The sequence below is a fragment of the Gymnoscopelus microlampas genome, assembly GCF_963454915.1.
Source record: "Gymnoscopelus microlampas genome assembly, chromosome: 11".
NCBI classification, from domain to species: Eukaryota; Metazoa; Chordata; class Actinopteri; order Myctophiformes; family Myctophidae; genus Gymnoscopelus; species Gymnoscopelus microlampas.
In genome coordinates this window covers 35,946,371-35,966,641 of record NC_139948.1, presented here as the reverse complement: position 1 = coordinate 35,966,641, position 20,271 = coordinate 35,946,371, and the positions used below count along the sequence as shown (strand labels likewise).

Here is a 20,271-nt window from a genome sequence, read left to right as displayed (position 1 = left end):
TTCTCCCTTTATGTAATTGGTTTATCCCTATCCCAGGCCCACTCAGATGAGGTTCTGATGGCCAGATGTCCTGTCTGGGCCCATGTGGCACGAAGCCGCGTGTGTGCGTACACACACACACACACACACACACACACACAGATCAGCAGCCTCTCGGATATTGTGATCTGTGATGTTAATGTCACTATTAAAGTGCCGGCAGACTGAAAGTGTGCCCTTTATCCTTGAGCTGGGACTGAGAACTGAGAAGCACTAAAGGTGAGCTGAGGCAGGCAGACTTTACAAACCCACGTTGAACCGAGTCATCCGAGAACCATTAGTCACGGGCCAATCCCCCTGAAAGCATGTCCCTGCCCATGGAAGAAAACTTGAAAACAAAAAACAAAAATATATAAAGGAAACTCTTGAGTGTTAATTTAACTCCAGATCAGGTTCTGGGTTGACAGAACGACTCAAACAGCTGCAGAGCACAGCTGTGATTGTATGATGAGCCCATAAAAAGCAGCAATATACAATATTACACGTCCCCCCCCCTCTCTCCCATTTTACTACCTTCCTCTTCCACTCCTCCACCCCCCCATACTGTATCAGCCAGGTGCTAAATGCCTGGCTGAGCCACGGCATGCCCAATGGGGCGATGGAGAGAGGTTGAGATTGTACGTACAGAAATAAACGTCTGCTTGTTTGGCAGAAAAGGAAGTGGACGCCGGAAATTGACATCCTCCACAGAGGCCCAGAGCACAGACCCTTGCTCTGTGTGTGTGTGTGTGTGTGTGTGTGTGTGTGTGTGTGTGTGTGTGTGTGTGTGTGTGTGTGTGTGTGTGTGTGTGTGTGTGTGTGTGTGTGTGTGTGTGTGTGTGTGTGTGTGTGTGTGTGTGTGTGTGTGTGTGTGTGTGTGTGTGTGTGTGTGTGTGTGTGTGTGTGTGAGTGTGTGTGTGTGTGTGTGTGTGTGTGCGTGCGTGCGTGCGTGCGTGCGTGCGTGCGTGTGGTTTGAGATGGGTTATAATGGACTGAGGCAGGTTAATCATTAACTTAGAGTGAATGACAAAAGAAAAAGAGAGCGAGAGAGCGGGGGATAGCTTAAAAGGAGGGTTCCTTCATCCCCTCCCCCTTGGGAAAGACTGATTAACAGCAGTATAATACAGGACAGTGCAGGCAGATTACAGCTGACATGGGCCTTTATGGAGGAAATGCTGATGTGGCTGTAGTTCACCCCAGACAGGGTCTCGGTGATTATTATTGTAACTGAATAATCAATGTCTGGCGAGGGTCAAAGCAAGGATTGTAAAACAAATCTCCTCCATAGTTTAATTAAACTAATCACCGCCGCACTGAGGCAAGCTTCAAAGTCATTTAGAAGGCTTCAGTATACTAGATGACATGTAAATCATCTTCCTGAGTTTTTGAAGCGAGCGCAAAGCAGAGAAAACTAATTATCTCTGCCAGGTCGATAGGACGGGAGGCGAACATCACGTTTTCACCCCTGTGCGTGTCCATCCATCCATGTGTCCGTCCGTCCGTGTGTCTTTCTGTGTACAGCTAATCGGCGGTCTCAGATCAGCCCACTTGTGGCGCTATATCAGGCCACTTCACATTTTGGCAACTAACTATATGTCCTCCTGGATTCCTTGGATCATGTCGCAACCCCTATGTATGCCACGCCCATTTCCACCTAATCTGATTTCCCAGAAGTTCTCGCCAGCTTTCGCATGAAAACGGGAGGGGCGAGAACTTCTGGGCCAGAGACCACATTTATGTGGATTTACGTTTTGGCAACTAAATTTCCTCCTGGATTCCTTGGATCATGTCGCAACCCCCATATAGGCCACACCCATTTCCACCTAATCTGAGTTCCCAGAAGTTCTTCTGGGTCAGAGCCCACATTTCTGTGGATAGGAAATATGTCTCACTCACCTAACTAGAAATCTAGTTCGGCCCACCTAACTAGATTTTCTGCAATTTAGCATTATCTGCCAAACACACGTTTTGCTACAACTACTTTGATTGATTGAATGCTTTAGTTTGCAGTACAGAGGTACAGTTATACAATAATGCTAAAAGGATAACACAAAAAGCCCTGAGGGCTTGTTTCCATTGTGGTCCTGTGTATTCAATTCATCAATACATATAAAGACATATAAGGACATTCAATACTATACAAGAAATCATCAATACTAGGAGTAAATGTATATTTTCAGAAAAACTGTGGGATAATTTATTTTGGCAAGCTAGAAGACTTGTTTAGGTCCAGTTGCAAATTGCAGACAGGATTCTCTTTTATGGCGTTTTTTAGGAAGTCACACTTTTTGATGTCTGGTGGTAGGGCATTCCACATTTTGGTGGCATAATAGTAGAATGAATATTTGTACCGAATATGGGGGAAATAGGATTAGTGGAGCTCCCTCTGGTGTTGTGCCCGTGGGTGTTTCCTCACTCTTTTGAAGTACTTTGACGGCACTGGTCCCTTGAGTATCTTGAAAACCAGGTCCATTGCAAGTTGCTGTACTCTGTCCTCTCTACCCTGAGCCATCCCCTAGCATAATGAGCAGGGGTTAGGTGAGTCCTACAGTAGGTGTGAGGTCAAGTAGTAGTCTGATTAGTTTGCTTTGAGAGGTCTGTAGTTTTGTACCGTGGCATTAGGTGCATGCATAGTCAAAATGGCATTGGATGAGTACTCCAGCTAGTGTCCTCAGTGCATTCCCACTGAACAACGAGGAGATAATTGCCCAAAATCGTATTCTTTGGTTGACTTTCTTGATTGCTTTTGTTTCCATTTTATCACCGGAAAGATTGTTATCTAAAATACAACCCAGATAGGTAATCTCTTCTTTCCTTGTTGTCACCCATGTGAACATTGTCACCCACTAATCGTGAAGTATGTGGCCTTACTGAGGTTGATTTTGGACCCAAAAAGAATGGATTCAGTTTTACCTATAATGACAGGTTGTTATCAGCGAGCCATGTGCAGATTTTACCGAGCTCGGAGCTAAGGGACATTGCAGAGCATGTGACATTGCAGTCACATGCTGATATCATGTTGTTAATGTAAACTGCAGATTTTGTCCCAAACTCACATAAATCGGTAGGCCTACTCATTATCGCTGTATCATACAGATTTTTCATGTTCACTATTCACTCGCATTTGCCCTGTGTGAACCGGAATAATAATTTGGACAGAGAGAAAGATTGAGGGAGGCAGAGAGCGAGTGTTTGGGCGAGATAGAAAGAGAAGGAGAGCGACATCAAGACATGCAGGCACCAGGGCGCTCGGGTGGCACAGTGGTAAAATGCCACTGTGGGCTCAAATCCACCGTGCTGCATCCGGCTTTGTCAGTCAATTGGAATAACCACTAAATAAAAAATAATAAAAATAAAAAGACATGAAGGCACTTCACAGGCATAATTATTTTATGGAATGCATTCATTTCTGGAAAAGAAGGTCACGATTGCTAAGATGACAGACATCCTTTTATTTTTAATGGTTGATATAGCTCTGTATCGAGTTTTGTGAGTGAGTGAGAGAGAGAGAGAGAGAGAGAGAGAGAGAGAGAGAGAGAGAGAGAGAGAGACTTGCAGGCAGAGCCCATGTTGCGCCCGTAACACTCGCACTCGGGCCTTTGGTGCCCCCAAAGGAGCAATCTAATATCCCGACGTTGTCAGGAGATGTCAGTTCAAGACAGAGGCCTTTAAGTGTCACTGCAGGAAAATTAAAATGTTGCATTTTCCCTCATCTCTGTGGCACACAGGGGTGCCCTCCGAAGATGTTGGATATATTCTTTTACCCAGTTCTCTCGGAAATTTGATAGCCCAGTCAGAATAATGCAGCTGTATACGATATCTCAGCCAAAATACCACTCAGCTAAATGTCGTGCGGGCGTCGTGCAAGCGATAAATGAGCTCTAAATTTTCCAGGTCAGTGGCTGCATCTCTCAGTACAAGCCAGAATTGTGTTGTTTAAATATGGCCATTATTGCAGCTCGCTCTACAGTCAGATGATGAATATGCGTCATTTGGCCCCAATGGGCGGTTCAGGTACATAGTGGAGCCACTTGACAGACAGCTTTAATATGCTCCTCTGCCATCTCTGACAGTGATGGACAGTACGCAACCCCATTATTTCAGTCAGTATACTCCTCCTGGTCAGATGTTATGTTAAGTGAAAATTGCTCTGTCAACTTGAGTTAAAATACTGGAGTACTTGCTTTTAAAAATAGATTTATTGAAATTTTGACATAAAAAATGCAAAGATTTTCAGGAAATCTCCAAAAAGTATGAATAATAGTGAAAATAGCAGCGCTACAAGCTCGCAACACACTCACAACATAGCTTATAGACTGGCTATTGTCCACTATATTTGAAATAGGGTAGGTCACCAAAACTTCATTCACTGATAGTTCCTGCAAAGCCATGCCGCATTCAGACAAAAGATTCAAACATAGATCTCAAGTCAATAGCATGACTGAGCAGGGACGCAGAGAATCTTGGGTAATGACAGCAATAACGTTGGCTGCCATTTGTGTCCAAAGTGGCCACTGATACCCAACATTACATAGTGGGGCTTTAAGAGGTTAATTCATGATGTACTTTTTTCCCCTTCCTAAAAATATGGTGAAAAAAAAGTACAATAGTTGTCTTTGAAATGTAATGGAGTGAAAGTCGCAAGTATCAAAAAATGCTAATACTCAAGTAAATTACTGATACTCCAAAAATGTACTTAACCCCTTAAATTGAACCCCAGCGTCCTTATTCTAGGGGGGGGGGCATTAGTAAAAAAAATGCCAGCTGGATGCTTGTTGATCGACGTGTGTGTGTGTGTGTGTGCGTGCGTGCGTGCGCGCACGTGTGTGAGAGAGGCAGAAAAACATTGTTTTTGATATTACGAATAGCTCTCAAAGGACGTTTTTAATTCAACCTTTAAGCAGCAGGTTTTTCCAATTTTTTGGTTCTAGCTGAATAGTGAATAGTGGTGAATAGTCCAGTTTGAAGGTTCAAGTGGTTAAGTGCAGTACCACTGGTTAAGTAAATGTACTTTGTTACTGTCCACCACTGCCTCTGCTATCCTGACAGAGACTCACTCATCTGGCATGTGATCATCATGTCATTGTCCACTGTGAACCAAAAGAGCTTCCCACAGCCTGCCTTGTAATCACACTGCATAAATACAGAGTGTGCACTGCGAAATCCAGACTATAAATGTAACTCTGAGAGTGTGCAGATAGAATCAAATGAGTCCGTAAGGGTTTTTCCTGTGTGTGTGTGTGTGTGTGTGTGTGTGTGTGTGTGTGTGTGTGTGTGTGTGTGTGTGTGTGTGTGTGTGTGTGTGTGTGTGTGTGTGTGTGTGTGTGTGTGTGTGTGGCGTGCGCGTGTGAGTGCGTGCGAGTGTGTGCGTGTGCGTGCATGTAAAAATGGGCCCCTATGGATAAAATGTTACACTCTCAGGATTGTTGCAGTGTATATACAGTACAGCGTTTGTGTGTGTGTACACACGTGCACTGTAGGTGCGTTTGTGTGTGTATGCGTGCGTGCGTGTGTGCGTGTGTGCGCGCGCGCGCGTGTGTGTGTGTGTGTGTGTGTGTGTGTGTGTGTGTGTGTGTGTGTGTGTGAGCACACACGCACATGACTCACTTTGAGTGGCTGCCCTTGCTTTCCGTCGCCCCTGCTTAAAGGGAAAAGGGAGTGACAGAAAAGACATGAACTGTTGAATATGGAAAACGATGGTAGGAGGAGGAGGCGGGGGAGGAGGAGGAGGGGGAGAGGGACAGGGGACTTGACAAGACGTTTTATTTTCATTGTGTTCTTCAGTGCAGCTCATTGAAAGGTGGAACACTTAATCCATGTGTCAAGCCCGATTTATACTTCATTATATGTCAGTATCGCGTGGCAGAAATAACCGATTTACAAGCCCACGATGCGTTGCATCCATGTTGCATTGTGAGCTTGAAAATCTGTTATTTTCAGCGCATAGCACCGTTGTACAACGAAGGATAAATTAGACGCCAGTCGGCTCGCTTCGCTGCTCAGCTCTTGCAAAAGAAGGCAGACAGAAAAGCAGATATTCGCAAGCTTTCTTCTTTGGCATGTGCACAGGTGCACGTGCAAAATCTCATGCTGCACGCTCGTCGCTCACACAAGATAGAATCTCAGCCTTTATCTCTCTATCTGCTCGTTGTCTCTAAAAATGTAAATCACAGATGCACACAGACGGATGCACAGACAGACATAAGTATAGTACTAAGTAAGTACACATGCTCTCCCTTGCGCGCTAACATAATAAACATTGCTCTCACACATATTCACATGCACATGTACACACCCGGGGGCCATGCACAGACTTTTGGAATGGCAGGTGCCCTAATGTAACCCATCTATACTGTGTATGTATAGAGAGAAAAATAAAGCGTGTGCGCGTGCGTGTGTGTGTGAGAGAGAGAGAGAGAGACACACACACACACACACACACACACACACACACACACACCCTCACCAGCAAAACAATATCTGCATACTGAGTTAAAATGATGAAATACTAGTAAATGAAAAAACTAAACAAAACTACAACAACAAAAAAAACCTGCTCATGCCTTTAATAAATTGTCAGCCGTGTCATCTGTGAGTACTTGCGGTAGACCCTATGTGCTCCCTTCCAAGCCATTTCATGGTCCAGTTGTCCTTCCCACAGTATATTACGCTAGATTAAGAGTCTGAATCTGTTCATATCCAAAGGCCAAGGAATGTGCGGTCGGTGAGCAATGCTGTTGATGTCAAAATACAACATGTTTTGGGCGCAAACCTTGCATGCACTTTGGTGGAATATGTAAACATTTACACAGGGCTGTGACTCAACCCATCTTTGTTGTCTTTATTTTCTCTGCTGTCCCTTCCTCCTTCTGGGGTGATTTCTTACTTCCATCCAAACCCTCTGTAGTTTTTCTCTTTCTCTAGTCAAGTGCCTGTGGTCTGTACTGTCGCCTGATCTATCTGTCTTCCTGTTAGTGCAAGAGGAACTGCAAGGTGTGAGATAAGGAGCGTGAGAGGCCCAATATGCTTGCGGTTGGAGGGCGTGGGGACAGGGGCAAATGAAACAGATACCAAAAGTGAAATGAAAGAAAGAGGCAAATTAGGAACATTTCCAAATGATGACCCACCAGCCCCTCTGGGATGTGTGCTGACAGTTGCACGATGGTTGAGAGAGGGGGAGGAGCCGCCAGTGTGAGGTGGAGAACCAAGGACAGCCAAGAAACGTGACGGGGCCGGTCCCGGCCAAGGGCTGAGAGAGAGCCGAGGTGGTGAAATATCAGAAGCACCAACTTGAAAAGAGGCTGGCTCAGACAGGAACTGCACGTACCGCAAAGCCTCACCGCTGACACGCGAGCCTCAAACAGATCTGCAAACACAGACAGGGACACACAGAGACCTATGTAAAGGCAAGGGGACATAGTGAGAGGGCGAAATTGGAAGTTCAGCACCCAGGGATGCGTGCATGTTGACTCTTCCCACAGCAGATGATTAGGAAACCAGGACGATAAGGCAAGGATCAGGATCTGATAGTAGACTATTTTTGGACTGGGGGACCATTTTGTTCTGACCCTCGTTCCTGCATGAGACGTGAGTTGGGGTACTAAAAGTGGGATGAAGGGGACTGCATAGGAGGCGGGGAGCGAGAAGAAAGCTCATCTGAACCACTTTGAAGTGGTTTGAATACTGTGTGTGTGTGTGTGTGTGTGTGTGTGTGTGTGTGTGTGTGTGTGTGTGTGTGTGTGTGTGTGTGTGTGTGTGTGTGTGTGTGTGTGTGTGTGTGTGTGTGTGTGTGTGTGTGTGTATGGGGGGGATTTAAACATTTCTTCAACTGTTCTGCCCCGCTGGGACCAAAAGCGTCAGAGATGAGTCAGAGGAAGCTAACACGACAGCTGACACTGTTGGAGACCCAGGAGTGCCCTCCTCTCACCACCTCCACCTCCAATGCCCCCACCCAGGCCTCACCCGTGTCCCCCGATCAGCCTCGGGGACACGGGGGCTCCTCTCTCTTCCGTCGCATGAAACTGAACCGCAGCATTCAGGAGCGCAGACGCTCATCATCTCACTGTTATTACAGGTACACGTCTCTCTCACCGTCCCTTTAAGTCCAGAGGAGTGCTGAAGCTGACTTGATTGTATGGTGGTATTTGTGTGCGTGTGTGTGTGTGCCAGCGTGTGTGCATGCGTGCCAGTGTGTGTGTGTGTGTGTGTGTGTGTGTGTGTGTGAGAGAGCAAGGCTGAAAAACATTGGTTTTGATATTACAAAGAGCTCCTCAAGGACGTATTTAATTAAACCTTTCAGCAGCAGGTTTTTTCCCAATTTGTTGTTCTAGCTTAATAGTGAATATGGTGAATGGTGGATAAATACTAATGTAAAGTAATATAAAGTAATATAATGTCATGAGTTTATTGTTATTAACGATAGGGATAATAATGCACACTCTGGTCCCTTCCACGGGCTATACGCAGTCAAACCCTCAGTATACTGTACATTCATACGTGGTGTAAAAATGGACACTGAATACCCAAATAGCAAAACTCAGGGTTTTGCTGTGCAATAATGACCATAGATAGATGGATTAGATTGTGAGGAAATGCTGAATTCAAACTCTCATAATTACTCTGAAAGTTTGATGGATTAGTGAATAAAGTTTGCAGAGGGCACCCCCAGCATACACTTGTGATGTATTTTACATCATAGAGATGCATGGATTCTAAATTCACCACTGAATTAAAAAAGGATGCCTGTGAACTCTGCCATGTTAATGATAAACTTACTGATCTTTTATTTTGTGAAACACGTTACATAATTGTTGAGCGCTTGAGCAGAACGTAAAGCGATATTGATTGAAACACCGAGCTGCGCGTTCACACACTGGTGCACGTGCTCGTCACCTCACCACATAACATGTCACAGTAACGGTGCTGGCCAATAGTATCACGATAGCAGAACCTGAAAATATCTTTTATATAATTAAGTAACATTTACATAAATTAATAAAATACATATATATAATGTAAAGAAATTAAATAAAAACATTTTCTCATTTTCAGGCCCCCCTCCACCAGATCAGATAGACACGTGCCTAATAATGCCTGTGCATTAACACGGCCGTACTCCAGTTAAAAGAAAATACCAATTCTCTTCACACAAAAGAGGGCACCTTTCTCTCTCTAAGAGAATGACAACGGTGATACTGAGACATGGGGATTAATTATTACTGTGGAAAGTGTCTGATGACAAGGTTTGATCTGGGACCATGTTCACACATTATTTCTATGGCTTAAGAGTGGTTCCTACTCGGACCATTTTTGAAGTAAATATAAATACACAGTGTGCTTCGCTCTCAATTTAAGGGGTCTGCCAATGTGATGGAGCTTTCCCAGCATGCCTCGGGGCACAAACTACAGTTTATTGTTGTATTATTGCATGGTTATTTGAGTTTGGAAATTGATAACGAGTCTATTGTGAAGAGTGTTGTTGTATGTTCCATGTTGCCATTTATTTAGTTGTATAATTCTGGTTGCAAACCATTGGCGATAGGGGTGGTGGGTGGTGGGTGGCAGTAGTGGTCACCCCCTCCCTTTCTACTGTGAGGGAGAGCCTCTTTTAAGAGCCACTTTGATTTCTAAAGGGTTAGTTTGACATGTGCCTTTGAAGTTGTTGAACTGTTTTTGATTTAGACTTTTTGTTTTGTTTCACCTACAGTATGGTTTAATGACATGCCCAAACTAGGGATACCAGGTTGAAGGTGGTTAAAAGCAAAAGTTTGAGGAAAGGCTTGATGATTGAGAGAATGAAGTTGGCTTCAAAACATACAGTAAATTTGAATTTTTCACTCTAAAGTTTGAAAATGGCCTTCATGTTATATCATTTGAAACACAAAACCATCCTTGCCAATGCTATAACGTAGATCTCACTATGCCCTTCATTTAGATTGAAGGGCATTTGGTGTGAATTCATTTGAATTCAAGAGCTGTTGTTTAGGTGGAAACAGTGCTTTGTCACTACGGGTCTTTGTGGACAACAGTGATCACGGTGCGACTGACCTGGGACCTTACTGTGTTTGGTTTTGTTTACCGTCATCTTGTGAGAAGGTCATTGTCGAGCGGATCTGGCAGAGTGTTCCCAATGCATTATGGGCTCAGTGTCAGTCAGCGTTGTGCTGGATTGATGCTGTGTGGACAGCTGTCTCGTTGTGCCCTCAAATGATTTCACTCCAGACGTCTTAACAACAGGCGATCTCCAACCTAACAGAATCTGCCACTGTGCGGTGTGTTCATTTTGAGCATGCCTTATCTGAACATGCATGCATGTAGCCTGTAACGTCTGTAACGTCTCTGTACAGTGATCTGTGAGATCTTCAGTGTCAATTTAAAACAGCTGTCATATCTTTCTCCCCACCTTCCTTTCTGAGGAGGGACAGATTAAAACTCAAAGGGGCCCTTGGCCAATTATCTTCCAGGTTGGGTAGGCAATGCAAACACACAACTCGGGTTGTAAGGTTTTTGTGGATCAAGAAAGCACCTGTACACATTTTATTGTGCAAAATATACTATAACATAAATATATTTGTTTGTCCTTTGCATGTAAAAAAAAGGAGAGCTGGGATCTCTGTTATGGCCATATAAGGGGGCTGTGGTAAAAGCTCTGGAAAAAAGCTGTAGTTAATCAAAAATGCAAGACAGCAGACACATTACACACATGGAGGATAACATCAAGGTCATTCCGCAAATGCTTGTTTGAACAGTGGTTCTTAAAGATGTCCACAGAGGCTGCAGCTCTCGAGACCTGTGGAAGGGCATGCCAAGGTTTGGGAGCTACAGACTGAAAGGCTCAGTCATCTTTTCATTCTTTTGTTTTTAGGGGAATAACTAGTAGACACCGTTCAGCAGACCTTAGGGTCCTACTGGGAACATTATGTTGGAGCAGGTCAATTATACATTCAGGTGTCTGACCATGCAGAGCTCTACATGTGAGCACCAGGAAGGCAGTGCAAGGAGCCGGAGGTCTGCCTTGGACCTGAGTAATGTGACTCCTTCTGCTGGACCTGGTTAACAGTCTGGCAGCAGACAATCCATGGACGCTTTACTGAGGCATGTGAAAAGTGGTTTTCAATAATCCAGGCGTGAGGAGACAAAAGCATGAATATAATCATCTCTAACACAGGGTGTGAGACAACTGACTTGAGTTTTGCAGTGTTTCTCAGGTGGAAGAAACATGTATGGGTCACCGACTTGATGTGTGTGTCGAGGCGCATATAGCCTGATCAAAACTGACGCCAAGGTTTCTAAGGTTGGAGTGCAAATTGGTTTTGAGGGACCCAATATCCAGCAGGCACCTTAGGAACAATGCTATCAGAGGCAACAATGGGCACTTCACTTTTAGCCTTGTTTAATCGAAGGAAATTACTCACCATACTGGCCGACAAACACTTCAATACATTCAAATTAAATTCATCAGGGCTGTCGGCCTTAAAAGAAAAAACAGCTGGATGTAAAGTCCTGAGTTAAACTAACACTCTGGATTTTCCTGCATACAAATCTCTATTATTCTTTGTGTAAATTGTTTTAATTAATTTTGTACTTGTCCCTTTTTGTCCCCTTCAGCTTTGACTCTGAGAATGGTCCGTCACCAGGCCGCAGTCCCATGGACGCCCATGGGTTGGTGCTGCACCCCCAGAGCCAGCGCAGGGAGTCCTTCCTGTATCGCTCAGACTCAGACTATGACATGTCCCCCAAAACCATGTCACGCAACTCCTCCATCAACAGTGAGGGGTGAGTACCAGGTCATTGTCCCAACTCCATCACACGGACCACAGGTCACCTGTAGTGTGTGGTTTAGAGCACTGGTTCTCAAAATTGGGTCCGGGGACCCCCAGAGGTCCTTGAGGGGTCCCAGGGCGATCCCAACAAAATAAGGAACAGTTTTTTTGGGGGCTTTTCGAAAATAGCCAATCTACAAGCTCACAAAGCTTTGCATAAAATGTTGACAAATCTTGACAAATCTTATCTTATGGGTGTCACTGGCACCAAATCTTTTCAAACGGGGATCCCCGGCCAAATATGTACATATCAATTTGGTGGTCCTTGACCTGAAAAGGCCCACTTGCTTGGCATTGAATAATAATTGTAATTACAGTAGAATTATGATAATGAAATCATACCAAATCCTGTTAGCATTGGCTGTTCAACTGTATTTCCTGGCTCATCTCTCTGAAAATTCCAACCGTCTGAACCTTCCATTAGTAAATTTCGGCACTGTTGCTCTGTTTAGATCCACATAGTCCTGTACGTAAACATCCAGTTCACAGCTATAGCGACCAGTATGAACCTTATCGCACTTAAAGTAACACAGCTGTGTTTGTCCAGCCTAAACACTCCTATTCTTATTTACTTGCTTTCCTTTGTTTTCATCCCTTACGCCACAGGCACGCCGAAGACATGATAGTCACCCCTTTTGCTCAGGTATGTGTTCACTCTCCTACTTGAGTTTTTCTTTTTACCACTTTCAACCTGGCATCCCTATTTTGGGTATGTCATAGGTGAAAATCTTCAACAAATGTTAAATAATCTTATATAAGATTATTTTAGATTATTTGTCGGACGTACAACAACCAAGTATAAGGTAGTTAATGCTCCCTTTTAACGGCAGTGTAATGTTATTTTCTTCACAGGTGTTAACACTGATAGAGGTTGTGTTCCATTCAGGTCAAACAGAGTCAGGGTGCTGCTAAATTAATTAGGATCATTGATAACACCTGAAGAAAGTAACATTACACTACTATTTCATGCCAATTTGGCTGCCATGAAAAGCGTCTATAGTTGTAAATGCCTTGAAAGTTTGGCAATAATTAGCCGTGGTGGACAATTAAGTACTCAACCGCAGTACTTGAGTGAAAGTATAGAAACTCCTGGTCAAATATTATTCAACAACGAGTGAAAGTTGCTCAAGACAAGTCAAGGCAAGACATGGAAGGTTTGTTTGTATAGCACCTTTCAACAACAAGGCAATTCAATGTGCTTTACATAAAAGGAAAAAAACATTATAAAAGGACATTTTAAAAGGACAAATTTGACGTGCTCAGTCAAATTTGACATGCTCAAACAAACGTGACATGCTAAAGGACAAATTTGACATGCTCAAACAAATGTGACATGCTAAAGGACAAATTTGACATGCTCAGTCATGTGCTTGCTTTCTATAGGCCCATACTTATACCTTGGCTCAGACTCAAGCCAAAGTTCAGACCCACGATGGTTCAAGGTTCAAGCTTGTGCTTTATTGTTATGGTGACACTTTAGTGTTATGGTGACACTGGTGACATCATCTCATCTCATCTGGCATATGACCATCATGTCATTGTCCACTGTGATACACTCCAGGTACTTCTGTCTAAGTAGTGCAGTGACTTTATTTTGTCTGCCCCCCCCCCCCCCTCGCCTCCCTTATCCAGGTGTTGGCCAGCCTACGAACTGTAAGGAGCAACTTCACCATCCTCGCCAATGTCACAACATCACCCACAAACAAGTCAGTATCATCATCATGCCCGCCGGCCCTCCCAAATCACTTTGGTCACGCCTATAAGTTTATTTAGTAGTGTGTCATTGCTTGTGTTAGCCCATCTGCGCTCCCACCGGAATGCATTTATCATCCACAGTATCAGATAGCTCGTTCCTGTTAGACCGTGCGAGAGGAGAGAAAAATAAGTGGTGTTATTTGGCGTTGGTGTTTTCAATATGTTGTCCCGGTACTGTGCGAGCGCCTCATATCCCCTGATGTACATCCCGGAGTCTGTATCCAGACAATGGAGATGGTCAATAGAGCTAAAATTACCTCCCTTTGTAATGCAATAGACAGGGGAGCATGAGTTGGCAGGCTTTTAGCGCTTCATCAATATGATATATATATACAGCAATGCGCCCATAGAATTACCAGCATCTATAATTATGCAGCGGTATGCCCTGGAAATACCTCCCCCATTCACAGTAAAAACCCTCAGTGTTCGTTTAACTCTGTCAACATTTGGGTCCATTTCAACAATCTCAAAATTAAATGAAGACTGAGGATTTTATTATGTAAGACTGCAAAAAAATCTAGCTCTTCTAGAGGAGGGCTGAGCAGAGGCTCCATAAAAAAACTATTTTTGGCTACTTGAATGCATGGGGTAAAAAAAGGGGCCTGTTTATCTGTATTGTTCAAACATGTGATGTTTTAATCCAAATGTGTACTTTTCATTATATTTAAAGCCCTCGGCATAGAATGTGACCGTGTCCCACTCATATTATCTCTTTTTATGCACCACATGAACGAATTACATGATGCAATAAATGCATATTTGTGCTGCTGAAATGTTCTTTTGTTGATGGAATAATTACTCATAAGTTACCAGCAGGGGGCAGCAGCATATTGTTTCACATCTAATGTAATGATCCATTTGTCCACAGGAGGTCACCAGTGACAAGCCAACCCACTGTACCTCAGGCTACACTCTCTGGTATGTTTGATTCACACTATAGGTTTTTAAAATCATTTCACAGATTTTCTTCTCTCTAACAGACATACTCACACACATTGGTGGGAAGTAACTAAGTACTTTTACTCAAGTACTGTACTTAAGTACAATTTTGAGGTATTTTTTCTGGAGTATTTCCAATTTTCAATACTTTTACTTCTACTCCACCACATCTCAGAGGCAAATATTGTACTTTTTACTTTTTACTATAGTTACTTTGAAGTAACTGAAACGTACATTAACCAGCCCTCTATACACTTTGGCTATTTGAAAATAGCCGATCTACAAGCTCACAACACGTCCCTTTGCAACGCGTTGTGAGCTTGTAGATCTGCTATTTTCAAAAGATTTTTATACATAATTGAACTTGTGAAATGGGACGTTCTGCATAATGAGTACTTTTACTTTTGGTACTTTAAGTATATTGTGATGGCAATACTTTTGTACTAAGTAAATATTTATTACCAGAAATTGTATTTGTAACAGAGTGTTTCTACATTGAGGAATTGATACTTTTAAGTACAACATTTGAGTAGCTACTTCTTCCACCACTGCTCACACAACCAAATGTCCAGTGCATCACAAATTACATTTAACTACAATATTATTATGATTATTTTTCCAGGCAGAGCTACACACCTCTGATCATGAGGCTCCATACGGTGATATGTCCCCAGACATGTAACAAAGGCAGTCAATGTTCTTGCCACATTTTGACTGGCTTATTTGGACCAAATGGACCCTTACAGTTCTCAGAGAGTGTACAAATGTTAGAATTTGTACACTCTGAGTTATGAGGGTCCGTTGCCAACTGGGGGTCCTGGGAATTAAGTTGTGTGTCTGCGTGCCGTGTGCATGGGTCCCCGCATGCGCGCGTGTGTGTGTGTGTGTGTGTGTGTGTGTGTGTGTGCGTGCGTGCGTGCGTGCGTGCGTGCTTATTGAGTTTATTAGGATCCTCCCTCACTAGCTAATCTTCCTGGGGTTCACACATAACATAAAAACATGACATTCAACAAGACATTAAAAACAGTGACTTTCATATCATCCATATGTAGATTATTCTCCAATTCCCCATTGCCTTGGAAAGAGAGAAAGTATTATATAAATTAAATTAGAAATGCCTAGTACCTTCAATTCTATTAAAGTAAAAACAAACAAATGTGTGTGTGTGTGTGTGTGTGTGTGTGTGTGTGTGTGTGTGTGTGTGTGTGTGTGTGTGTGTGTGTGTGTGTGTGTGTGTGTGTGTGTGTGTGTGTGTGTGTGTGTGTGTGTGCGTGCGTGCGTGCGTGCGTGCGTGCGTGTTTCTACGTGCGTGTGTGTTTCTACGTGCGTGTGTGCGTCCCCCCCAGAGGAGACGTACCAGCAGATGGCTCGGGAGACTCTGGATGAGCTGGACTGGTGTCTGGACCAGCTGGAGACCATCCAGACCCACCGCTCTGTCAGTGAGATGGCCTCCAACAAGGTACGCACCTGTCTGTATAGACCCCTTAACAAACAACGTCACACTGGTTGCAAGCGTCATACGGGTTGTAAATGAAACCCATTCTATCAGGTCTTGCTAGGACGTGCAGCACTAGCCAACACACAAGAGGGGGTTGGAACAACAGGTTGAGAATTGATTGCATGAAACAATCACCTGTGCATCCAGTCTCAATGTTGGTAAACACATAATTGGTCTATACCTCACATGTTTTGTAATAACAATTCAAATCTACAAAGGAACTAAAGTAGTCAAATAATTGTTTTTGAGTAAAAGTACAATATTTGCCTCTGAGATGTAGTGGAGTAGAAGTAAAAGTATTGAAAATTGGAAATACTCGAGTAAAGTAAAAGTACCTAAAAATTGTACTTAAGTACAGTACTTGAGTACATGTAATTAGCTACTTCCCACCACTGTTGTCTTGACATATGTGGTATATGTATACTTGCGTTGTGTTTTCGTACACAGTAACATCCCCAGTGTTATTTAACACTGGATGTGATGTTGTGGACACTGTTGAAGATAATTGAAATAAACTAAACTAAACAAAAAAAACTGGTTCAACTAAAACGAAAAAGTAAGCCTATTTAAAAACTTAAATCACTTTTGTCAGGAATTTTGAACTTAATCAATGTCATTCAGTGCAACACAGGTAAAAGCAATTTTAATGATGTGAATATACAGTATGACTTTATGTGTGTCATAAGTAACAAAGAGGACCTACTGAAGTCCTTCTATGAATGTGTTGAGTTGACAAAATCTCCCAACAAAACACATGTCATTCAGTGCAACACACAGAATAAATACTTGTAATGCTATTATTTTATTTAAAGAAAATATTAAATGGAAAAATAAGGACTCAATAGGTCAAGGTACCTTGACCTAGTTCATAGGGCCATAATTGTTATTGCTGAAGGAATCACATTTAGTATTTATGGACTGTAGTGTTATGTGCCATTTAGGGTAACAAGATAGTAATTCAGTGTAACCAATATTAAATAATATATATAATAATATAATAATAATACATTAAAATACAATAACTTTGTTTTGTTGACTAAGATGGACAAACACTTTTTCAGGCAGGATTTTTTTGTAACAAACCTTCATCAACTTGTACATTATACCCGTGACACTTCAAATATGTGGTATTCAAAATAAAATAATGTTGTTTTTACTGGCTAGTAACATTTCTGATTGTACAAGCATTGATATATAACCTTGTGATTATGAAAAATGGGCATTATTTTATTTTAAAACGTTGCGTTACACTGAGTGACATTTTATATAAATATAAATAATTAGGGCATAGGTGACAGTCCAATTAACGTAATCTATTTATATATATATATCTTTTTGCAGCAGCAGCAGTACAAATGTATTTAATGTTGGATTTGTGTATTGCATCCATGGGTATGGGTGCCATAATGTCTGAGTGTGTGCATGGCTAGGCTTCCTAAGTGTGCATGCATTTGTGTGTGAGAGAGAGAGAGAGAGAGGGAGAGAGGGAGAGAGAGAGGGGAGGGGTGATGTCTGTGGGTGGGAGCCTGGGAGGACATTGGAGGCAGAGGGAAGTGGTCCTGATGCTGATGTCTCTGCTGTAACCTTGGTTGCTATCGAACAGCAGCAGGCTCTGCCCTTCCCTTTCACTCATTGGCTTGCCTCCCTCACCGCAAAGCATGTGGTTGTGGTCAGCGACGAATGGGATCGAGGCAGCGCTCCTTCAATAGCGTTCTGTCTTAAAGAGACGGCGTTCCGTTCTCTCATCTGTTATGTTCTAGAATTTCATTTCATAGGTTACAGTTTTCATTACATTCACAGCGAGGTAGTCAATCATGTGTCATTACAATTGTGATAGAAGGGACAAGGACAAAGGCTGTAAGGAGATTTTTGTGTGACTGTGTGTGTGTGTGTGTGTGTGTGTGTGTGTGTGTGTGTGTGTGTGTGTGTGTGTGTGTGTGTGTGTGTGTGTGTGTGTGTGTGTGTGTGTGTGTGTGTGTGTACATACAGTTTGTGTGCATGCAGAATGTCAAGAGACATTCTCCTGGGGTAAACAGAGACCGTGAATACACAGTAAATCCCTGAGTTAAATCAACACTTGTGGGTTTTACTGTCTGATGCTTTTTTTAAGCAGCTGCTGTTCACCTACAGATATCATCCACTTTGTAACAATATAAGAGGCAGACACACACACACACACACACACACACACACACACACACACACACACACACACACACACACACACACACACACGCACACGCACGCGCGCGCACAGCATCACCACACAGTCTCTCACTCATCCTCACACCCTCGCCCGCACATATTTTTCGACAGACGCACATGCCACCTGCAGCACATGCGCATTTGGTGCCGCGAGCAGCAGTGAGCGCAGAGACGCATGTACACTCGTGCACGCGCCTGCAGCCACACGGTGCTGATTAGCTTGCGAGGGCTGTCTACAGCATATCTAGGGAAACGGCACAAGAGGCAGAGCATTGGAGGAACAGGAAAGGGGAGGAAGGAAGGAAGCAAAGGAGGACAGGGGAGCGTGAAGCAGCAGGATTATAGACCTCCAGCATCTTGAGCCAGCTGAGCCGATGGACGGAGTTTGCAGCATGAGACGAAGCCACGGGGCTGTCGAGAGAGAAGGCTGACTGACTGGCTGGCTGGCTGGCTGGCTGGCTGGCTGGCTGGCTGGCTGGCTGCGGACTGACTGCGTGTTGTTGTGGGATCAGCGTGGTGCGAGCCCGGGCCGATGCACTGGTAGGACTGGGCCAGGCCTCTGGATCGGGCGGTGTGGGGGAGGGGGAGCAGACGCAGGAGGGAGAAGGGGAGCCTGTTTTTCCAGACCGCGGCTCTCCGCCGTGATTCTCCCGGCCTGACCAGCCGCTACAAGGGCCTGCCTGCATCACTCTCTCTTTCTACCTGGCTGTCTCTCTCTCTCTCTCTCTCTCTCTCTCTCTCTCTCTCTCTCTCTCTCTCTCTCTCTCTCTCTCTCTCTCTCTCTGTCTCTCTTCTGTCCTTGTTTCTCCTCACCCCCCCCTCCTCCCCTCCCCACCTTGCCTTTCTGCTGTATCCTCCATCGTCCTCCTTTCCTCTTCTGTCACTCTCTACGGTCATCTGCTCTTCATCAGCGTCTCTCTGCCTGTCTCTCCTCCATTGTCCCTGTCACTCCTCTCTGTGCCCTTCAGACGGTCGCGTGCACCCCTCTCCTGAACACCCCTCGCATTTCTTCTGTTAGGCTGCCGCCCCCCGTTGCCCCTCCACCTTACCCCCCCCCTGCGGTTATCGTACATTCGGGTCAGCTCTGCTCAGCAAATGCGATGAGATGTAGTCTCTCCAGCAGCCGGATCCAGGGGGCTCCTGGCCTGCCCGTTGCGGGCGGACCCTCGTCTTTGGACCGAGCCTAGGCTGGAACTCGATTCTGGACTGACCGGGCGGCCTGCTGTGGAGTGCTGCATGTAGGGAAAAAAGACAGCCAGCAGCAGCAGCCTTTGGCCTCGGCCTTCCCCCCAACCCCGACCCCCTGTCACCCCCCCCCCCCCCCCCCCCCCCCACTATTCCCAATCCCGTCACCCCCCTCCACGGGACTGCTGATCGCTCTGGAGTGTCCCAGCCTGGCTGGCTGTGGCCTCTCCCCGCACACCCTGACGACGGCCTCATGCCACTGGGGCGACCACAGTGCCCCCACGCCGCTCAGCTACACCTGCACCTCCTGCGTGTGCCAGCGGCCGGCGCCCCCCGTCACCCTCAGCATGGGCGTGGTAGAGGTGGATATGGGCATTGACCCGGCCCCGTCTCCCTGCCCCTCCCCTGTGCCGGGGGGCTTCCGTCTGCCCCGCTCCTCCAGCTACAGCCCCCTGCAGGGGAGGACGGGGGCAGAGCTCGACCTCGGCGCGGCTGCCGGAGGGGTTCTCGAAGGGGGGGGTATGGCGGCGGAGCGCCGGACTCCCTTCGTGGACCTGTTCTGCGAGACCTGCTCCAGGCCCTGGCTCATCGGCTGGTGGGACCAGGTAGGGCTCAGGGAGGTGGGGGGAGGGCAAACTGACCCGCTGGCCGCCATCTTGGATTAAATGTTGTGAACTCTTACCAGAGTTTTGTCCACATGGTTTAGCCAGGGCAGCTAACCACTTGAGCCCTAGCGTCCCTTTTCTGGGGGAAACGTTTGCCAAAAATAGCCTATCTACAAGAACTTGTAGATCAGCTATTTTTGGCAAAGAGGTTTGAAGTAGAGGGCAAAAAGCGTGGACCAAGTAC

The 20,271-nt window shown here is 44.9% G+C and overlaps 1 protein-coding gene across 2 annotated transcripts in view; it reads left to right on the top strand.

Annotated features, from left to right (window-relative positions):
* pde4a (phosphodiesterase 4A, cAMP-specific) overlaps nt 1-20,271 on the top strand; it is a 65,607-nt gene that overhangs the window by 29,258 nt on the left and 16,078 nt on the right. Inside the window, exons 1-7 of one of the 2 annotated variants that reach the window (XM_084073053.1) lie at nt 7,209-7,605; nt 7,873-8,092; nt 11,626-11,793; nt 12,447-12,483; nt 13,473-13,546; nt 14,464-14,513; nt 15,881-15,993. In XM_084073053.1, coding sequence (XP_083929179.1) covers nt 7,599-7,605; nt 7,873-8,092; nt 11,626-11,793; nt 12,447-12,483; nt 13,473-13,546; nt 14,464-14,513; nt 15,881-15,993 — 669 coding nt within the window. In that variant the 5' untranslated portion in view covers nt 7,209-7,598. Of the gene's footprint in view, nt 1-7,208; nt 7,606-7,872; nt 8,093-11,625; nt 11,794-12,446; nt 12,484-13,472; nt 13,547-14,463; nt 14,514-15,880; nt 15,994-20,271 lie in introns of those variants that run through there. The other variant, XM_084073052.1, reaches the window with a different exon arrangement.